Source organism: Carcharhinus amblyrhynchos, chromosome 18 (genome assembly GCF_965287045.1).
Source record: "Carcharhinus amblyrhynchos chromosome 18, sCarAmb.v2.hapA, whole genome shotgun sequence".
Taxonomy (NCBI): Eukaryota; Metazoa; Chordata; class Chondrichthyes; order Carcharhiniformes; family Carcharhinidae; genus Carcharhinus; species Carcharhinus amblyrhynchos.
In genome coordinates, this window is record NC_137341.1 from 25,311,206 (window position 1) to 25,331,496 (window position 20,291).

At 45.6% G+C, this 20,291-nt stretch overlaps 1 protein-coding gene across 2 annotated transcripts in view; it reads left to right on the forward strand.

Moving 5' to 3' along the window:
- LOC145354930 (uncharacterized) overlaps window positions 1-20,040 on the forward strand; it is a 33,609-nt gene extending 13,569 nt beyond the window's left edge. For both annotated transcript variants that reach the window (XM_080206588.1, XM_080206589.1), the window contains exons 7-10: window positions 5-95; window positions 717-795; window positions 1,185-1,264; window positions 16,765-20,040. In XM_080206588.1, the coding sequence (XP_080062714.1) occupies window positions 5-95; window positions 717-795; window positions 1,185-1,264; window positions 16,765-17,794 (1,280 nt within the window). In that variant the 3' untranslated portion in view covers window positions 17,795-20,040. The remainder of the gene's footprint in view (window positions 1-4; window positions 96-716; window positions 796-1,184; window positions 1,265-16,764) is intronic.
- The last annotated feature ends 251 nt before the right edge of the window (window positions 20,041-20,291 follow it).

A 20,291-nucleotide genomic window follows, 5' to 3' on the forward strand; every position in this document is an offset into this window, starting at 1 on the left:
TCAGCTTCCACTGATTTGATCTCAACTTCATTAATTGTCCTTGTGTGCATTTTCGTCCCTCTACCTGTGGCTTCCTGCTTCTTCGGATTCAAGTTGTAAGTGATTTTTCAAACTGTGTATACAGACGAAAACTCCCTCAACGCTGCCCTATCACACACCCACTCCTAGGCAGGTACAGCGGCGATTGCATACATAGTAAACCTGCCTCTACACAGTGCCATCAAACACTCCTAGCACAGATATAGAATGGGTTAGATACAGACTAAATGTCCCCTAAAGTCTACAATGCAGGAAGTTCTGTTCATAGTTTGTGCTGAATTAGCTGATCTCATCAGCCTGTGTGGAAAAATCAGTCTTGACTCCCAATCCCTGCTACCCAATGACCCCAGGGGAAATTGTTTTGAATGTGTGGAAATATTAATGGTACAGAAAATTGTTTGATTTCAGCTTACTTGTTGCTGATGTTTGATTAAAAAGCACAAGTTTGGTTGATGGCAACTCACAAATGTCACTGCAGAAAAGGGCACCAGAAGGTGCCAAAGAGCACGACTGCATTGGCTGATCCCTCATCTCTAGTGCTCTCTTAGGATGGAGAGCATGTGATATTTGGTTCCCTGTCTAGTAGCAGCTGAGACAGACCATGTACTGTGCAGGGAGGAGGAGATCAGTGCTATAACTTAGAGATTCATTAGATGAATATGTTTCTCTCTTCACAGAGCAAAAAAGAGCTGGTGGGAGAAAATTCCTTCACCTCAGAAGAGTGTCCTGTCCAAGGAAAGCTTTGACAAATTCCAGGTATTACAATGATCTTTTTTATTTTTAAATCTGTTTAGCTTCATGATGTTAGAAAGTCTCACTCTTAACACACACACACACACACACACACACACACACACACACACACACACACACACACACACACACACACACACACACACACACACACACCTTTCAATACATCTCATCCCACTCTAAGTTCCTCCTTCACTAACATTAGAATTGCATGCGCTGAATTTAGACCTTAGGAGCAATGAGAAGAACATTCTGTCTACTCTTGGCCATATACTATTGATGAAACAGGAAGTGTTTACTATAAGACGATCAGAGATAAATGTAATTAAGTTAGGATTTTGTCCAATTATCCCACACTTTGAGACTAAAAATAATTTTCTTTTCTGAGCCAGAAATCTGGACATATTGTCAGTGAAAATATGCTTGATAACTGCAAAGTGGAGAAGGTTTCATGCATCAATGAGCTGCCATGGTGAGTATGGTTATATTCACAAATGATGAATTGAATCCCTCTTGAGCTTGCAGTCCATTCAAATTTCATCAATAGAACCTACTTGTATAGTGGAATCTGATTTACATCACTGAACTCATCAAAGTAACTCTGAGTTGGATTAACCTGGATTAAATCACCCCAGATTCATTAAAATCTTGTCATCCAATTCATGATTACTCTCTCACTGCTGCTGTCTAATCTCACACTTGCTGTTGCCTCCTATTTCTATTGATTTTGGTATTAACATTGCTCCTCTGAACTTCCCTTTGATGTTTTTACTCAAGTCTAAATTTTTCTGTCTTACGCAGTCAGCTTCCTCTTTGTAGCCTAACTGAATTGAAGATTCATCACAGTATCTCCTCTCTAATTCACAGAATTGTTGTATCACAGAAGGAGACCATTCGGCCCATCATGTTTTCACTGGCTCTCTGAATGAATCTAGTGCCATTCCTGTACTTCTCTCCACTGCACTGCACATTTTTCCTTTTCAGAAAACAGTCTAATTCTCTTTTGAAAGTCTCAAGTGAATCTGCCACCACCACCACATCAAATATCTCCATCAAATCTCCTCTTAGCCCCCCCTGCTCCAAGGAAAACAGTACCAACCTCTCCAATCTATTTTCATAACTGAAGTTTGTCATCTCTGGGACCATTCTCATGAATCTTTTCTACAGTGTCTCCAATGCTTCACGTTTTTCCTAAATGTGGTACCCAGAACAGGGTGCAGTACTCTAGCTGAGGTTAGACTAGTGTCTTATACATATTCAGCATAACCTTCTTGCTCTTGTACTCCTTGCCCCTGTTAATAAAGTCTATGATACTGGATGCTTCATTAACCACTCTTGTAACCTGTCCTGCCCCCTTCAATGACTAGGCACATACACATCCAGATCCCCCTACTCTCTCTCTGTTTAGGAGAGGTGGTGGCACTGGTGTAGTGACATTGTCACTGAACTAGTAATCCAAGTCCCAGGGCAATGCTCTGGCAATACTAGTTTGAATCCCACAGCAGATGGTGAAATAGGAATCCATTAAAAGTCTGTTGATGACCATGAAACCATTGTTGATTGTCATAAAAAGCCATCTGGTTCACTAATGATCTTTAGGGAAGGAAACCTGCTGTCCCTAACTAATCTGGCCTATATGTGACTCCAGATCCACAGCGCGACCTAGCAAACCACTCAGTTGAAGAGCAATTGTGTAAGGACAATAAATGTTGGCCCAGCCAGAGGTACCCATATCCCATGCATGATTTTAAAAAATCCTATGGAATTGTACTTCATTTTGTACTGTCTCCTCATGTTCTTCCTACTATAATGAATCGCTTCACATTTCCCCGCATTGTTCTTTCACAATTCATAATGCTTCCAGTTTTATACATCGAATCATAGAGGTTTACAGCATGGGAACAGCCCTTTGGCTCAACTTGTCCATGCCGTTCTTTCTTTTTTAAAATCCCTAAGCTAATCCCAATTGCCTGCATTTGGCCCGTATCGCTCTATACCCATCGTACCCATGTAACTATCTAAATGCCTTTTAAAAGAAAAAATTGTACCTGCCTCTACTACTACTTCTGGCAGCTTGTTCCAGACACTCACCACCCTCTGTGTGAAACAATTGCCCCTCTGAACACTTTTGTATCTCTCCCCTCTCACCGTAAATCTATGCTCTCTAGTTTTAGATTCCCCTACCTTTAGGAAAAGATTTTCACTATCTAGCTGATCTGTGCCCCTCATTATTTTATAAACCTCCATAAGGTCACCTCTCAGCCTCCTATGCTCCAGAGAAAAATGTCCCAGTCTATCCAGTCTCTCCTTATAACTAAATCCATCAAGTCCTGGTAGCATCCTAGTAAATCTTCTCTGCACTCTTTCTAGGTTAATAATATCCTTTCTATAATAGGGAGACCAAAACTGTATACAGTATTCCAAGTGTAACCTTACCAATGTCTTGCACAACTTCAACAAGATGTCTCAACTCCTGCATTCAATGTTCTAACCAATGAAACCAAGCATGCCAAATGCCTTCTTCACCACACTGTCCACCTGTGACTCCACTTTCAAGGAGCTATGAACCTGTACCCCTATATCTCATTGTTCTGAACTCTCCCCAACGCCCTACCATTACCATTATAATTATACCAATTGCAAATGTTGAAAGATTAAGATCATTAATATATATTAGGAAGAGCAAAGGTCCCAATACTGACCCCAGGGGAACTCCACTACAAATTTTCCACCAAAAACATCCATTAACCACTACTCACTGTTCCCTGTCACTCAGATAATTTTATATTAATGTTGCTACTTTTATTCCATGAGGCTGAATTCTCTTTGGAAGTCCATGTACATCACATCAACAGCATTGCCCTCATCAACATATTCTGTTATCCCTTCAAAAAAACTCCCAAGTTAGTTAACATGATTTTGGCATAAAAAATCTGTGCTGGCTTTCCTTAATTAATCCACATTTGTCCGTGTAACTATTAATTTTGACCTGAAATATTGTTTCTGAAAGCTTCCCCGGCATCAAAATTAAACTGATAGGTCTGCTGTTACTTGGTTTGTCTTTACATTCTTTTTGAACAATATTTGCAATCTCCAGTCCTGAGTCTTAGAAAGACTGGAAAATTATGACCAGTTTCCTCCCTGACTTCTCTCCGTACCCTTGGATGCATCTCAACCATCCAGGCGCTTTATCAACTTTATATATAGCCAGCCTTATCCAAAACCTCTTCCTTATCAGTTTTAAATCCTTCTAATGTATTAATTACCTCATCTTTCACGATAGCCTGGGTGACATTTTCTTCCTTGGCAAAGATAGATGCAAAGTATTATTTAATAGCTACTCCTGCTTCCATGCTTATATCTCTTTTTGGTCCTTAATCAGCCTTAACCCTGCTTTTATTGCCCTTTCACTATTTATATACCTAATCAAAGTCTGGGATTCCCTTTGTGTGTTAGCTGCCAGTCTCCTTCCATACTCTGTTTCTCTTATTTGCCATCCTATTGTTCAGCTTTTTAACCATTTCAAAAAAAACATTATTTGATTAGATATTGGCATCATGGCTGGGTCAGCATTTATGCCTATCCCTAATTTCCTTTGAAAAGATAGTGATGAACTGCCTTCTTGAAATGCTGCACTCCCCATGGTGTAGGTACACCCACAGTGCTGTGAGTGAGGGAGGGATTTTGACCCAGCAACAGTGAAGCAACAATAATATATTTCCAAGTCAGGGTGGTGACTGACTTGGAGGGCAACTTTCCAGATGGTAGTGTTCCCAGGTATCTGCTGCCTTGTCCTTCTAGAAAGAAGTGTTTAGGGTTTGGAAGGTGCTGCCTAAGAAATCTTGGAGAGTGCCTGCATTGCACCTTATAGATGGTACACACAGCTGCTACCCTTTGCCAGTGGTAGAGAGGGATATTTGAGAAAGGGGTGCCAATCAAGCAGGTTGCTTTGTCCTCGTTAGTGTTGAGCTTCCTGAGTATTATTGGAGATGCACTCATTCAAGCAAGGGGAGAATATTCCATCATTCCTGACTTGATGGTGGACAGGTTTGGGGATCCAGGAAGTAAGTTACCTTCCACAGGACTCCTAGCCTCTGAAATGCTGCTGCAGCCACATTATTTATATGGCTAGCCTAGATCAGTTTCTGTTCACTGGTAACTCCCAGCATGTTGGTAGTAGGCATCAAGTGATGGTAATGCCATTGAATGTCAAGGAGAGATTGGTTGGCTTTCCCTTATTTAATTATTCTTATTCTGGATTTTTTTTGTCCTTTTCCATAGTCAACCTAAACTTTATGATGCAATGCTCACTCTTTCCTAAATGTCCTCCAGCTGACACTTGACCCACTTTGTCTGCATCATTCCAAAGAAGCAGCATTTCCTCCTTCTTCATTGGACTGAAAACATAAGGAAAATCTTACTGAACATGCTTTCAGGACTCTTGCCTCTGCCTGCCCTTTACTCTAATACTTTCCCAGCTAAGTAAAGTTCTTCATTATAACCACTCTATAATTATTTCACCTCTCTGTGATAATCCCTGCATATTTATTCCTCTACATCCTTTCCACTAGTTGGTAGCCAAAAACTACGCAAAACAATGTTCTTTAGTTCTAGTCAAATAACTTCTGTCCATGACCTCTGTGGGATATTCTCTTTCCCCAGCATGGCCACCCTCTCCTTAATCAATATTGCCATTCCCCTTTCTTCCTTTCTCATCTTTCCTGAACACCTTGGATCCAGAAATATTTGACACCCGTTCTACCTTTCTTTGACTCAGGTCTTTGTTATAGCCACAAAATCATATTGCCACATATCAATATATGCCTGTAACTCATCAATCTTATTAACCAAAGTCAGATGCATTTAATAGATTCTAATGAAGTTTACTGCACATGCACAGTAATCCTGATTTAGAATCTATTATTTTCTCTGTCCTGGCTCTATACAGGTGCAACCTGTTCAGCCTGTACAGGTCCCATCTTTTCCACAGCCAATTCCAATGTCCCAAAAGTTTAAAGTCCTTTCTCTTGCACCATCTTTCCAGCCTTGCGTTCATCTGTTTTTTATATTCATTTGTGTGAAATACTAGGAGTAATACAGACATTACTGACGCGATTTTCCCACCCCACTGTGTGAGTCTAGTAGTATAGTGGGGTGGGAAATATCAGCAGGAGTGCAAAAATACAGAATGCACCCAGCCCTCCACGATCTTCCCAGGCCATTTTTCATAGTGGGACCAGGTTCATGCTGAAAATGGGCATGACGTGTATTTAAACATTTCACCGCACCTTTACATATTATTAGCAAGGTCGGACCAGCACTACTCCCCCCTTTCTTTTGTTTCCCCGCCTTTGGCATGACATCATGCCGGCATCATTTCCAGTTGCTCCATATAAGTTTGGGCCTGGTATGGCAGCAGTGAAAGGGAGTGAGGAGGTAAGATTAATGAAGCTACAGCCCCCCGAGGAGGGCAGGTACTACAAAATTGCTGGGTGAGGTGGGGAGACCTGTGTGGATTGGGGAGGTGGGAAGCATGCTGCTCAAGAGCTCCGCAGATCAAGGATCTGCTAGTACCAGGCTCACGGTGAGTGCATAGGCCTAGCTACAGAGATACCCCCCTGTTTCCCCCACCCCCACCCCCCCTCCCCCTCAAGGGGTGCCACATGAATTCCACCACCAGTTATTGACCTGCTTCCTTGCTATCTGTCTGCTGGACAGGCACTGTGGCTGACTCCAGACCTTGCCTTCCAGACCCCACTAACAGTAACAGGCAGCAGGTATGGCAGTTTCTGCCCCAATCAAGGGAGCTCACCCACCAGGTGTTAACACAGCATGGAGTCTGCAGTGCTGCTTTGAATGGGAACCCATTTTGTGACCGTCAAGAGACTGTCCCCTCCCCCCATCTGCCTTGAATACAGCCCCGTGAGGCTCTCCCACATCACTGTTCTCTGCTTTGCGCTCCACTACTCGCTGCAGCAGCGAGCAGACAACCTGGAGGAGGAGCAGGGGGATGAGGGGTGGCATCCGGAGGATGTGGAGGAATAGGCCAAAGAGGAGCCAGAGGATGGAGGACAGGCAGCAATGGTGAGGGTCTGACAGGGCAGGGCAGAGCGACAAAGGAGGCACCCAGCCCAGCCAGATTCACATATTAGCTGTCGAGCAGTCTGGCAGCTGCAACCTCCCACCCACCCACCACAACCCCAATTGACCACCCCCCCACCGCCAACTTCGGTCCAGGCTGGAGGGTGATGGTGACTCGTTATGAAGCATACTGTAATGCTGCCCTGGTGCCACACAAATCTGATTCCTACCTCCTTCGACTGCACATTGGCGCCTGGGCCCACATATGAGTAAGGATTGTAGGCATGAGCATGTGGGGTAATGATTCTGGACGTTGAGGTGGCGTTGCAGAGGCCTGGGGAGGGATGGGGCGTGTTTGACATAGAGTCCGATGGATGCTGGGGAAACCAGGGCAGGCCGTCTGTCACTTTTGGCTGAAGGGCTGATACCGCGCTGCACCAAGCTCTGCACCTCTGTGCGTGGGGTCGGGGTACAATCATCCCTGTGGAATCAGAGACAGATTAATCACAGCTGTGGGGCGCAATAAATATTTAATATCTGATTTTCAAATGTACAAATGTACAGACTGGAGGGACTCATTGTGGACAAGTCCCCAGGACCGGATGGAATGCATCCAAGGGTTCTGAAGGAAATGGTGGAGGTGATAGTGGATGCCTTGGTGATTATTTTCCAAACATCGCTGGATTCCGGGGAAGTGCCGGAAGATTGGAAAACGGCTAATGTTACGCCGTTGTTTAAGAAGGGTGGCAGGCAAAAGGCGGGGAATTATAGGCCGGTTAGTTTAACGTCTGTTGTAGGAAAAATGTTAGAATCCGTGATCAAGGAGAAAATAGCGACGCATCTTAAGGAGAATTGTTTGGTAGAGCAGACGCAGCACAGTTTCGTTAAGGGGAAGTCGTGTCTGACAAACTTATTGGAGTTCTATGAGGATGTGTCTAGGGCGGTGGATAGAGGAGAGCCGGTGGATGTGGTCTTTCTTGATTTTCAGAAGGCGTTTGACAAGGTGCCTCACAAGAGGTTATTGCAGAAGGTCAGGGGGCATGGAGTTGGGGGTAGGGTGTTAGCGTGGATAGAGGATTGGCTGTCAAATAGGAGGCAGAGAGTGGGGGTCAATGGGTGCTATTCGGATCGGCGGTTGGTGACTAGTGGAGTGCCCCAGGGGTCGGTGCTGGGGCCTCAGCTATTTACCATTTATATAGATGATCTGGAGGAGGGAACTGAGTGTATGGTGTCGAAATTTGCTGATGACACCAAGATTGGTGCAACAGCAAATTGTGCGGAGGGTGTGGAGAGTCTGCAGAAGGATCTAGATAGACTGGGCTAATGGGCCAGGAACTGGCAAATGGAATTTAATGTTGGCAAATGTGAGGTTGTCCACTTTGGTAGGAATAATGGTAGGAAGGACTATTACTTACATGGCGAAAAACTGCAGCATGCGACGGTGCAGAGGGACCTCGGGGTCCTTGTGCATTAGTCGCAAAAACCCAGCTTGCAGGTGCAGCAGGTGGTCAGGAAGGCGAATGGGATGCTGGCCTTCATAGCGAGGGGGATTGAATATAAAAGTAGGGAGGTCTTGCTGCAGCTGTATAGGGCATTGGTGAGGCCGCAGCTGGAGTACTGGTGCAGTTTTGATCGCCGCACTTGCGCAAAGATATTTTGGCCTTGGAGGGAGTGCAGAGGAGGTTTACTAGGCTGATTCCGGAGTTGAGGGGGTTGAGCTATGAGGAGAGGCTGAATAAACTAGGCTTGTACTCGTTAGAGTTTAGAAGAATGAGGGGAGATCTCACTGAGACGTATAAGATGTTGAATGGGATGGATAGGATAGAGGTGGAGAGGCTCTTCCCGGTCAGAAAGGACAGTAGGACTAGAGGGCACAGCCTCAGGATAAAGGGGGGGCGGTTTAGAATGGAGTTGAGGAGAAACTTCTTCACTCAAAGGGTGGTGAATCTCTGGAATTCTCTGCCCGTTGAAGTGGTGGAGGCTGCCTCGCTCAATATTTTTAAGACGCGGGTTGATAGATTTTTGATAGGCAAGGGGATTAAGGGTTATGGGGAGAGGGCGGGAACGTGGAACTGAGCCACGACAGATCAGCCATGATCTTATTGAATGGCCGGGCAGGCTCGAGGGGCTAGATGGCCTACTCCTGCTCCTATTTCTTATGTTCTTATGTTCTTAAACCCTAACTAGTGCTGCCCTTCAACTGTGCCTTTTAGTGACCCTATCACTTCTTAACAGTGCATTGCTTATTGCTGTGTCTAGGTGTCCCCCATGGATGCACAATGGAGGTGGAGCTGTGATCTGCACATACCCCATGGCCTGTGACACCTTTGGTGGGCATCCCCTTTGGAGCCAAGATCTCGAGGACCCCGGACAACTTAGGGATGACACTGATGTGGCTGTGCCACCCTGTTCATCCCACTGCCCGTGAGATACTCCGGGGTGAAGAAGGGGGGATTCAGAAGTCTGAAGGGAGGAAGGCCTCAGCATGGACTCCAGCCCTTCCTCCCTTGGTGTATCTGTAAGCCCTGGGTACATTTCATGGGATGGCAGGGCAGCACGACTGAGCTCCAGAAGCCTCAGCCTCACCTGGCTCTACCAGTTCTTGAGGCCCAGATGTCTTTGCTCCACAGTGTGTGATCCCTCAGTGTTGGTCTTTGAGACTGGGCCAAGCTCTGGAGCCCCTCAGCATTAGCCCTGTGAGCCTGGGCTAAGTTGCCGAGGCCCACTGCCAGGGCCTGCTGTGTCTCCAGAGTGACAGCCCAAGCCATGGCCTGCTGTGTCTCCAGGATGGCTTGCACTCTGCCACCCATGGAGACAAGTGTTGGCCTGAATTCTATGCTCTGCTGGGACCATCTCCTGCATCGGATATCTGTTGGACTCCTCCAAACAGCCTGCAGTTGCTGCATCGTTACTGACAGCCCCTCTACCATTTCCCGGTTCTGATGATGCATCTCCAGCAGCCTCGGGATGACCAATCCCAGAGGCCTGGCATCTGGCTTGGGGCCAGCTGATTCCTTGCCTCTGGCAGACTTCCGCACATCCAAAGCCTCAGACGTTTCCACCTCCACTTGATGTGCATCAATGGCAATGCTGTGCACACAAGTAAATGACCCATGGGCCTCACCACTAACATGTCCCATTGTGGTGTTAGTATCTGCGCTGCTGGATTGTGTGGTAGATGCCTGTGTCGAATGAATGGTGCTGCCCTCAGAGGATTTCTCAAGGCCAACCTCCAAGATGTCATCTGAGCTGTCATGGGGTGCCTCAGTGGGGCCAGGGGAAGACAGCTGAAGGGGTGGGGCATCTTGGTCATTTCCTGATTTTCTGTAACAAAGGACACAAGATTTAGTGCAAGGGAGGGACTAGTGTCAGTAACAAGTCATTGGGACTAGTTTATCAGGGTAGTGCCTTACCAGGTCACACTGGCTGCCCGAACGCTGATGCTCACATACCGGACGATGACCTGGCTGTCCGTCACCATTCTTTCCTGCCTTCCCCTGCCAGTTCCATGGCACGCTCCTCAAAGATAGTTTGGAGGTGAAGCTTGGGGATATTGCTGGCAGTTTTTTCCCTCTCCTGCCTGTTATGGGCAGTCTTATCCTACGGGGACACAAGGGGAGATTGAAAGTCTGATGTATGGAAGGGTATGTATGGTTATAGGGGGGTCAGGGATGGAAGTGATCAGGTAGAGTTTATTGGGGCAGTGCCTCACCAGGTCACATTGGCTGCCTGAATGCTGGGTCGCCACCTGTCGGGGCATACATAACCTCCCGCTTACCCTCAATGGCATCCAGCAGCTGGCCTAGCTCAGCATCCCTGAATTGTGGAATACTCCTCCTATGTGCCATCTTCCTAGCATGACTGCCAGTGTGTCCATTGTTACAGCTTGTTAAAGGAGTTCAGGTGCAGTCAGTTCAGGCGAGTCATGTGTCCATTATTCAATTTCAGGGAGAATAGAGGCTGCTTGGTTTCAATAGAGGGGGAGGCAAGAGTTGCTCTGCAGGGTTGCTGATGGGGTTAACTTTGCAAGGGACCACGTCCGGGGGGAAAGGGCAATGATGAAGGGCTCAACTTTGCAAGAGGGAATGCTTGAACAGAGATGGGGCAAGCCTGAGAGGCCAGCAATGTCCGGAGGGCTGGGGGGTGGTGAAAGGATGGTGATGGCTGGGGGGAGGCCGGTGGTAGCTGGGGGATGCTTTGAGGCTGGCAATGTCTCGGGTGGGGTGAAGGGGCAGATAACGGGCTGGCAATGTTTGGAGGAGAGAGGCTGAGAAGCTGGTGATGTCCAGGGGGTTCAGAGGCCAGCAATGGGGGCAGGGGGTGGGCTGAGAGGCGGGGGTTGCGGGGGACCGAGCAACCAGCAATGTATGGGGGACGGGGGGAGGGGGGCAGTCAATGTCCTTGGGGTTGGGGGTGGGATATAAACCAATCTCCTGATATACTGGGAGATCAGGCGCATGCAGAATGGTGCGCTGAGCACTTCGCTGCCCTCCTCTCTAATGGGATTAGGCTTGCCATACCCCGCCTAGCATGAATCTCCTGATATCCTGTGGTCCTCTGCATTGCACAGAGTGCCGTAAATAAACAACAGTCAGCTTACTGAAAGAACAGGTGGGAAAATACTCTCATTTTCTCACCCATTGGACACTTAAAATTCTTGGTAGAAAATTCTGCCCTAATACTTCTGAGGTCCTGCTTGCTATTTCCCTGTCTTGATCCCTAAATTCTTGCTAAATTTCTGCCTATGTTGTTCTTATCAATGTGTACCATGACATCCACTCTGTGTTCGGCAGCCATTCTGTGACAACCTTGAACCTGGCACCACAGAGGCTACACACCACTGCAGACTCAGTTCTGAAGCTGCAGAAACATTTGTTTGTTCTCCTAACTGTCAAATCACCTGTCAGTATTGCTGTTCCAATATTTCTTCTACTACCAATGATGCTATGGACTTGACCCTGGTTGCACTCCAAATCACTCTCATCAGTATACAGAATTAAATACTGGTTGGAAATTGGGATGTACTCAGTGAACTCCTGGACCACCTGCATGTGTCTACTTGACTGTCTGGTGGTCAACTATTCTCTCTGTCCCTACATTCTCTCAAGCTGAAGGGTGGCATCTACGAAGCACCGAGTCCAAATTCTGCTCCTGGCAGCAGCTGAAATCCCACTTCACTCTGGCTGTTTCTCACTGCTCATCAAGTGACATCTCATTTACATAGCACTGTTTTAAACTCTGTTCTTCTCTTACTGTTTTCCATTACATACCAAGTGACATTGTACTCTGTTGTTTTGAGCCCTCAGACTCACCAAGTTTCCTTTCATGCACCAATTCAATCTTACTCAATCTCAGAGTCATGACTATCTTCTCCCTCGGCCATTCTTTCAAATGACAATCCAGAACCTCTTAATAACTAAGTTCATTGATTAGTTGGACTTCCTTTGTACTCTTCGCGGCCATGTTCCTCTCTTGCTCAATGAATGTAAGCCACGGTTCGGTGGGTAACACTCACCTCTAAATTAGAAGCTAGGAGTTCAAGATCTATGCTGGAGACTTGAGCACATGATCTAAATTGTCACTCAGAGCAGTACTGAGGGAGTTCCTCGAGGTTTCACCCATGGCCCTTTCTCTTGAGGTTTCTCAGTAAAGTAAAAACTAGAAGATGAGGCCTAAGTTCCACATTTAGTGGATTTCAGTCTGTGCAATGCATTTATTTTTGGTAAAGCTGTCACTCAGATCTGCGAGTGTTGCTTCACTCTCAGCCCAACTTCAATGTGCGTGACTATTGCACTGAGCGCAAACTGAAATCATAAACTTTGCATAATGGTTGCTCAATAGTTACAGGGACCTTGTCTGCATGGAAATATTTTTTGATAAAAGCTTTGTTTGCTTCAGGCCTTTGAAAGGTGAGTTGATCTCTCAGTGCGACTCTAGGGATCTGAATACTCCCAGAAAGGCCTGCATTTATTGCCCATATCTAGTTTTCCTCGAGTACATACAGCCATATGAGTTAGGAGCAGAAATTGGCCACTCAGTCCTTTGAGCCTCCTGTGCCATCAAATAAGATCCCACTTTGTACACCAATTGTAAAATCTTTGCCCATTTACCTAATCTGTCTATATCCTTATGTCTTTTTCACATCTTATCTTTGTGTCATTAGCCAATTTAGCAACCATACCTTCAGTCCCTTCATCAAAATAATTTATATAATTTGTAAAAAGTTAAGGCCCGAACCCTGTAGCACACTATTCATCACATCTTGCCAACCAGAAAATGACCCATTTGTGTCTACTCTCTCCTGCTGGCAAGCCAATCTTCCATCGATGCCAATATATTGCCCTCTAAGAGATTTTATCTTCCATAATAATAAGGTGGTAACACACTGCCTCTTGAACGATCACAGTCTGTGGTGTAGGTACATCCACGGTGCTGTTCAGAAGGGAGTTGCAGGATTTTGACCCGGTGACAGTGAAGGATGGTGTGTGGCTTGGACATAAGAACATAAGAAATAGGAGCAGGAGTAGGCCATCCAGCCCTTCGAGCCTGCCCCGCCATTCAATAAGATCATGGCTGATCTGTCGCTGCTCAGTTCCACTTTCCCGCTTTCTCCCCATAACCCTTAATCCCCTCTCTTATCAAAAACCCATCAACCCGCGTCTTAAAAATATTTAGCGAGGCAGCCTCCACCACTTCAACGGGCAGAGAATTCCAGAGATTCACCACCTTTGAGTGAAGAAGTTCCTCCTCAACTCCGTTCTAAACCGCCTCCCCTTTATCTTGAGGCTGTGCCTCCTAGTCCTACTGTCTTTTTTGAGCGGGAAGAGTCTCTCCACCTCTATCCTATCCATCCCATTCATCATCTCATACGTCTCAATGAGATCTCCCCTCATTCTTCTAAACTCTAACGAGTACAAGCCTAGTTTATTCAGCCTCTCCTCATAGCTCAACCCCCTCAACTCCGGTATCAGCCTAGTAAACCTCCTCTGCACTCCCTCCAAGGCCAAAATATCCTTGCGCAGGTGCGGCGCCCAAAACTGCACACAGTACTCCAGCTGCGGCCTCACCAATGCCCTATACAGCTGCAGCAAGACCTCCCTACTTTTATATTCAATCCCCCTCGCTATGAAGGCCAGCATCCCATTCGCCTTCCTGACCACCTGCTGCACCTGCAAGCTGGGTTTTTGCGACTCATGCACAAGGACCCCGAGGTCCCTCTACACCGTTGCCTGCTGCAGTTTTTTGCCCCGTAAGTAATAGTCCTTCCTACCATTCTTCCTACCAAAGTGGACCACCTCACACTTGCCAACATTAAATTCCATTTGCCATTTCCTGGCCCATTCGCCCAGCCTATCTAGATCCTTCTGCAGACTCTCCACACCCTCCGCACAATTTGCCGTTCCCCCTATCTTGGTGTCATCAGCAAATTTCGACACCCTACACTCGGTTCCCTCCTCCAGATCATCTATATAAATGGTAAAAAGCTGAGGCCCCAGCACCGACCCCTGGGGCACTCCACTAGTCACCATCCGCCAATCTGAAATGCACCCGTTGACCCCCACTCTCTGCCTCCTATTTGACAACCAATCCTCTATCCACGCTAACACCCTACCCCCAACTCCATGTCCCTTGACCTTCTGCAATAACCTCTTGTGAGGTACTTTGTCAAACGCCTTCTGAAAATCTAGAAAGACCACATCCACTGGCTCTCTTCTATCCACCGCCCTAGACACATCCTCATAGAACTCCAGTAAATTTGTCAGACACGACTTCCCTTTAATGAAACCGTGCTGCGTCTGCTCTATCAAGCAATTCCCTTCAAGATGCCTCGCAATTTCCTCCTTAATGACAGATTCTAACATTTTACCTACAACAGACGTTAAACTAACCGGCCTATAATTCCCCGCCTTTTGCCTGGCACCCTTCTTAAACAACGGCGCAACATTAGCTGTTTTCCAATCATCCGGCACTTCCCCGGAATCCAGCGACGTCTGGAAAATAACCAGCAAGGCATCCACTATCACCTCCGCCATTTCTTTCAGAACCCTCGGATGCATTCCATCCGGTCCTGGGGACTTGTCCACAATCAGCCCCTCCAGTCTGTCGAGCACCGCCTCTCTAGTAACAGTAATGTCATTAAGACCCTCCAGTCCTACCACCTTTCCATCGCTAACACCCGGCAAATTATTCACGTCCTCCTCCGTGAAGACAGAAACAAAAAAGTTATTCAATACCTTAGCCATATCCTCATCCCCTACCACTAGGTCCCCTTTCTCATCCTCTAAAGGACCAACATTCACCCTAGCCAGCCTCTTCCTTTTTATATATTTATAAAAACTCTTGCTATCCTTTTTTATATTAAGCACTAGCCCAGCTTCATAGTTTCTCCTACCCTTCTTTATCAACTTCTTTGTCAATCTTTGTTGACATTTAAACCTCTCCCAATCCTCATCTCGCCCACTACTCTTAGCTACTCTAAATTCCTCCGCTTTTAATTTAACACTTTCCTTCACCTCCTTCGTTATCCACGGCTTATTACCTCTCTTCCTACTATCCTTTTTGACCATCGGAATAAATTTCCGCTGAGCACCAAGAAAGATCTCCTTAAAGATCCTCCACTGCTCCTCAGCAGACCCTCCCTCCAACGCGCTCCCCCAGTCCATATTCGCCAATTCTTCTCTCATCCTACCGTACTCCCCTCTATTCAAACAGAGGACGCGTGTCCGGGAACCCATTTTCTCCTCCTCCATCTGCACCAGAAACTCCACCATACAATGATCACTCTCCCCAAGAGGATCCTTCACCACAAGGTCCCTAATTCTACCCGCCTCATTACATAGCACCAGATCCAAGATAGCTCGCTCCCTCGTCGGCTCCAACACACACTGATCTTGTTCCCATATATCTGCTGCCCTTGTCTTTCTGGGTAATAGCTGTTGCGGGTTTTATAGGTTCTTGGGTGTTATTTTGTCTGTTTTGCAAGAAATGAGAACAGGCCATAAGGAGCTTGAGTCTTCAGCTATAAAGGCAGGTCAGAGGTGGGCTGGTTCAGTATTGTGTCCTTTTGCCTCTGGGGCCTGAGATTCAAGCCGCCAAGATGAATAAAGACGAGAATTTCTTCCTTTCTAGACTGTGAAACAAATCATGCTAATTACATAAATCACAAAACACTCAGTAGGTTTGACACTAACACTACCCAAATTATCAGTTTCACTTGGTGAAGTAGTACATGGACTGGCACAGTGGATCACTGTTACAAGTCAACATCTATACCTGGCCCAAGTGGCTCGGAGGGTACAGGGGTGGGGGAGTGGTGCAGAGGTGTAGTGAAATTGTCACTGGACAACTAATCCAAAAGACTCAGGGTAATACTCTGGTAACCCAGGTTCAAATCCCACCATGGCAGATGGTGAAATTTGAATTCAATAAAAATCTGGAATTAAAAGTTTAATGATGACCATGAAACCATTATCAATTGTTGGAAAAACCCATCTGGTTCACTTGGTGGGGGATAGGGCCTGAGTACGATACTCTGTCAGTGAGTCAGTGCAGACTTGATGGGCCGAATGGCCTCTTTCTGCACTGTTATATCATGATTCTAAAGCCCCTTAGGGAAGGAATTCTGCCATCCTTATCTGGTCTGGCCTACATGTGACTTCAGACCCACAGCAATGTGGTTGGCTCTTAAATGCCCTCCGGGATGGGCAATAAATGCTGGCCCATCCAGTGATGCCCACATTCCACAACAAATAAAAACAAAAACCTCCTCACACCTACCTGGTGAGGGGAAGGAGTTTATTTTATAATCTAGGGAATGAATTTGATAATTTACTGTTCAAATACAGCTTTTGCATTAAAAATTGTACATTCATGCTCATTTCTTTAATCTAGTTTCGTGGAGAAGAACAGGATTGGAAGTCCTGATGACCAGCTTTGCACAGTGAACATCAACTTTCCCACCTTGACGGGGGTCTTCAGATCCAATGAGAAATTCCCATTCCCTCCATTTCCAGGTTTCAATTTCCCGCTGTTGACAGACTCCTTGTCTCCTTTCCCATTGCTCTCTGAGGATTTGTCTTTGGGCGTTTCAGATAGTCCAGGTTACTCCTTGTTCAACAGTGTCAGCAAAGACAAATGCACAAAGCACGAGGAAGACGAGTGCCACCCTTTCACTGGAAATGAAGAAGGGGACTCACCGCTCATGCTAAGCACATACTCACTTGGCCCAGATACTGATAGTAAGGTAACTGGATCTTCTGAGGAAGTGGGCTATAAAGCTTTCAATAGTTGTGTGTCTGCGCCCTGGAACCCAGAAGAGCAACAGAGCTCAAAGGCAATTCAGACAAATCTGGTGGCCAGTGACATTGAGTCATCTGATTATCTGTCTTCTGACAAACTGACATTTAAATCAAGCAACGAGGTGATGCCAGACTGGGAATGGGATAAAGTTCAGAACACATTGTCTCATTTTGCTCCGGGCGTTGGGACTCTCTTCCCTCTGGATCCCTTCCCGATGTTCTGCGAAAACCTTCAGTCTTTGGCCCTTCCCTTGAAGGCTCAGGAAGAGCCAGGGTTGAGTCAGCCCTTGTCCATCCAAGGGCTGCCTGGCACAGCAGTGAGCCTGGCAGGTTCGGATCTCCACTCACACCCTGTGCCCTCCCAGGATTGCTGCCTGAAGGTGGAGCCAGTCTTGGACACACTGAGCCAGGAAGATGTGGGCGAAGCAGAGCAAGGCACTGAGGCCAATATTGTAAAGAAGAACCAGATGAAATACATTGTGGTCCCAGATAATGCCAAGCATGACCTAAGTGAGCTGACACCCTACATGAAACTGTCCCTACTCAATGTACAAGTGACAGAAAAAGGACAGGGGGTGGACCCAAATTTTCCTCCAACCAAAAAAACACACCTTAAATGTTAAAGAAAGCATTTTACAAGTGGAACACTGGGGAAATATGTTGCCTCTATTTGTAAATTGAAATTACACTCTGAATCTTAAAGACACACTGAAATGTTAAAAGCAAAATTCTATGGACATTAGAAATATGCATACTCATTCTAAAAGTACTCAACAGGTCTGGCAGCAGATGTGGAGAGATGTCCTTGACCTGAAACATTAACTTTGTTTCTCTCTCCACCAGAAAGAAGTAAAACTCAGTGAAAGTCACATTATGTCTACAATGCAGCTTTGTGACAGACACTGAACTCCTTCTGCAAGGTTTACAGCTCATTTCTTATGTTTAAAAGGGAAGAAAGTGTGGAAGAGGAAGAGGGTGAAGGAGAGTGAGAAAGAGGGTGAAGGAGAGAGAGAAAGAGGGTAGAGGCTGAGGGAGAGCGAGACACAAAAATCTTTTCTCTCAGATTAGTAATTTGTGAGACTGAACAGAAATCATCATCATCATTAAAGCCTGGAATTTCTTGTCTTTCCAACATGCTGTTCGAACCTGATAGAGGTTTATAAAATGTTGAGAGGAATAGATAGGGTGGATTCTCGGAGGCTATTTCCCAGGGCTGAAATGGTCAATACGAGAGGACACAGGTTTAAGGTGCTGGGGAACAAGTACAGAGGAGATGTTAAGGGTAAGGTTTTCACTCAGAGGGTGGTGAGTGAGTGGAATCGGCTGCCGTTGATGGTGGTAGAGGCAAACTGGCTGGGGTCTTTTAAAAGACTTCTGGATAAGTATATGGGATTTAATGGGATTGGAAGTTACAGATAGTTCTACGGCCTGGTAGGTATGGATATGAAGGTATGAAGGGCCTGTTTGTGCTGTAGTGTTCTATGTTCTATGACTCCTCTGATTTTGGGTCAGGTGTAAACTCCATCCAAGGAAGAATTGAGATTGTGGACATGTCTAGATTCCATCTTCACCCCTTGGAGGTTGTTGGCACATGAGGAGACAGGAGTGAGGGGACATTGTGACTGAACTGAAGGTGTGAAGGGAGGGAGAGCGTGCAGGGCGGAAGAACTGGGCTATGAGAGGGAGGAAGAAGCTGAGGAAGTGAGAAGAGGGAGGGTTGGTTGAGAGGTAGGATTGAGTGACAGGAGGGGCTAAACTTTGCACAAAGCTGTTGTATTTTTTTAAATGTTTCTGGGGATTTTATTACAAACAAGACACAGGGATTATCAGGAATTACCGCTGCCCAACAACTGGGAGCCTTGTCCATTCTAAATTAAGGGAGTGATTCAGTTAGTGAACTGGAAATGTCTGTATAGAATCCCTATGCTGGGCTTAATTTCTCATCTCAAGCCAGATAACCTGGGTGTTAGCTGGTGTTCACTGAGGACATTATTGCCTCTGGGCTTTTTACAGAGGTCCATCATCTCTCACTGAAATCAGTCCAGTGAACTCCAACATTAAAATCTTCATATTTCACTTGGTATAACAGACTCTAAACACACAACCCCAGTCTGGGGCACTTTGCATCATTATAATTTTAAAACTGTCTCATTTTACAGGCTCACAATAAATCTATTTTGCAGTTTTAGCTGCTGAGATTTAGCAAGCTTTACAGACACCAGCGTCCCTGTTAAACAGTCTTGAGGTAACCATAATGGAGACCTGGTTTTAGACATGGGTAGGAATGGGAACTAACATTCTGAACAACCATGTATTCAGGAGAATGAGGGAAGGAGAAAGATGAGGAGGTGGCATGTTTATCTGAAACAATGTTACAGTTCTGCAATGGGATAATATTAATTCAAAGGTTGAGTTGTTGAGTGTTTACTACAGATCTCCAAATATTGAGAAAGAGATGGAAAAGCAAATCTACAAACAAATTTCAGAGAAGTATACAAATAATAAAGTAGTAATGGTAGAGTACTTAAATTACAACAATAAAGACTGGTGGAAGGGTGCATAGGGAGCAGAGTTGAGAGCAAAGAAGTCCAATGATGCTAAATATTGGATTTTTGGCTCTTGACACAAACATACCAAACATTAACACAAACATACCAATCATTACCAAATGAGTGGTAATCTAACAAAGGGAGAACAAAATAATTCCAGGCGCATTCTTCATTCATGTGTTACCTGCTGATCAATATTCCTCCAAGTTATACATCGCATGCTAATTTGCATCACTGTTTGTAATGATGTTTACCAAACTATTTACACATCCAGCCGTATGTTGTTGATTAATGTATTAAACTACATGCTCTAAAAAGCATTATCATCCCCCTTTTCCTTCAGTAGAAAAATTATACGTTATAAGCTATGTACACATAATGGAATAGAATAATTGTGAACAGTATTTACACAGATATTGACTCTCTCAATTATTCAAGTACAGGTTATCTGCTGGCTCAACCTGAATGGTAACAGTGAAACTTTGCTAAGTCTGAAATTGTCAGCTCTTTTCTTGTGACTCATATATTGGGCGGAATTCTCCCCAAAAATTCTAGTGTTGAATATGCAGGA